Source organism: Metschnikowia bicuspidata (assembly GCF_001664035.1).
Source record: "Metschnikowia bicuspidata var. bicuspidata NRRL YB-4993 chromosome Unknown METBIscaffold_48, whole genome shotgun sequence".
NCBI lineage: Eukaryota > Fungi > Ascomycota > Pichiomycetes > Serinales > Metschnikowiaceae > Metschnikowia > Metschnikowia bicuspidata.
Window position 1 is genome coordinate 43 of NW_017387778.1, and position 1,976 is coordinate 2,018.

At 60.3% G+C, this 1,976-nt stretch overlaps 1 protein-coding gene across 1 annotated transcript; it reads left to right on the forward strand.

Moving 5' to 3' along the window:
• Positions 1 to 267: 267 nt before the first annotated feature.
• On the forward strand, positions 268 to 1,958 carry METBIDRAFT_33916 (CDC73-domain-containing protein). Its single transcript, XM_018856424.1, has one exon. It carries the CDS (start codon positions 408 to 410, stop codon positions 1,518 to 1,520), a length of 1,113 nt encoding a protein of 370 aa, XP_018709214.1. The 5' UTR covers positions 268 to 407; the 3' UTR covers positions 1,521 to 1,958.
• Positions 1,959 to 1,976: the final 18 nt, after the last annotated feature.

Consider the following 1,976-nt stretch of genomic DNA (forward strand, 5'->3'; position numbering starts at 1 on the left):
TTCATAGACCCTACTTTATAAACCACACTTTAAAGATAATACATATAGACCCTACTTCAAAGACCATACTTTATAAACCAAACTTCATAGACCCTACTTCATAGACCCACTCTATAAACCTGCTCTATAAACCACGCTCGACCATGCTTCACAGACCAGCTCTATACCTCAGCCCGCTCACACCAACGGCGCGCTCCATGCACACCGGCCGGCGCACCAGATCTCAACCCACCTCGAAAATCTCTCGCACCAGCCCCAACATTAAGACCCAGCACCTAGTCTTCCGCCCACCAACAGGCACGCACTCGCTCCCAAAACATCGCTGTTTTTTCCGGCCTTTCCTCCCGCCGCAAAGCCCTCCCTTCGCCCCTCAAAAAAAGAAAAAACAAGCCGTTCGAACCACCGAGATGGAGGCCCTAGTCAAGTTGCGACAGGCTATCAAAGACAACCAGGCAATCGAGTTGATAACCGTCACAGACACCGAGACGCCCACCTCCTCCATCCGCGACGCCACGCACGTGCGGCTCGGGGGCGGCAGTGCCGCAGCGTCGTACCCGCTCGATGGCGTGACGTCTTTCACCTGCGAAAACGAGCCGCAGACGCTCCGCGCCGTTGTGTTCTGCTGGCTCCACGATAAGTCGTCGATCGTCGAGTACAAAACCGCGTGCATGGAGAACCAGGTCGCGGACTTCAAGTTCTTGGCCAAGGCCGAGTTGACCACGTGGTTGGGCGGCCACTCGGAGTCGTGCAAGTTCATACAGAACGACGCTGGCGCCGGCCGCCCGGAGACCGGCACGGCCACAAAAACGCCCGCAGGGCCCGGGGCCAGCGCTGCGCCGAGAAAACGGCGGCTGGACGACCCCCGCGTGGCGCGGCTCGCGGCGTACGAGGTGGACTCGCTCGACCACAACGCCGCGTTGCGCGGCACCAAGAACATCGTGCTCAAAAACCTCGTTTCCGACGCCAAGAAGTTCACGGCGCAGTTGAAGCGGGCGCGGCCGGCGCGCCCGGGCACCAAGGCCGCGGCCGCGGCCAAGAAACAGCCCATCATCATCGTGTCGCCGGCCACCACCGCGCTTCTTTCGTTGAGCAACATCAAGGAGTTCTTGGAGGACGGCCGGTTCGTGGAGCCGGCGCTCAAGCGGGCGGAGAACAACGTGGTCACGGTGCTGCGGCCCACGGACCGCTTCGTGCGCGCGGCGCAGCTGATCATGGTGGTGGACAACGTGGACTTGTTCACCAAGCCCGAGTACTGGGACCGCGTCATAGCCATTTTCACCACGGGCCAGGCGTGGCAGTTTGCCAAGTTCAAGTACTCGCGGCCCGAGCTCTTGTTCCAGCACTACCAGGGCTTCTACATGGGGTACCTGGGCGACATTGTGCCCAAGCAGATCCACGACTGGAACGTGACGCCGATAGCCGTAGACCGCGGCGAGAAGCGCTTTCGCGACAAGATGCTCGTGCGCGACTTGTGGGCGCAGCTCGACAAGACGCTAGCCGCCAAGAACTACGGGGTCTAGGCGCCCTTTTTGGTTCCGCAGCCAAGCCCGGGCGACGCCCTGGACCGGGCGCAGGGATGCGAGTCTATGTGAGCATGGGGCTGAGGAACAACGCGTGCCAGGAACTGGGGGGCGTGCTTTGTGACTGACACGATATGACATGACATGACACGACACGACATGACATGACACGACACGACATGCATGTTACTGGCTGGACATCATGGCAGGCTTGCTCTTATCTTCAGAGTTCGAGTGGTGAGAGTAGTGCCGGCAGCGGCGGCGGCGTGCCTGCTGAGCCTCATGCCGAGAGACCCTTCGATGCAACTGTGCGCTTTGTTGGGCCATCAGAAATGTCTGCTTACACCCCGCCAAAAACGAGCTGGAGAGGAGCTCTTGGCTCCGAGCTGGAGAGGAGCTCTTGGCTCCGAGCTGGAGAGGAGCTCTTGGCTCCGAGCTGGAGAGGAGCTCTTGGCT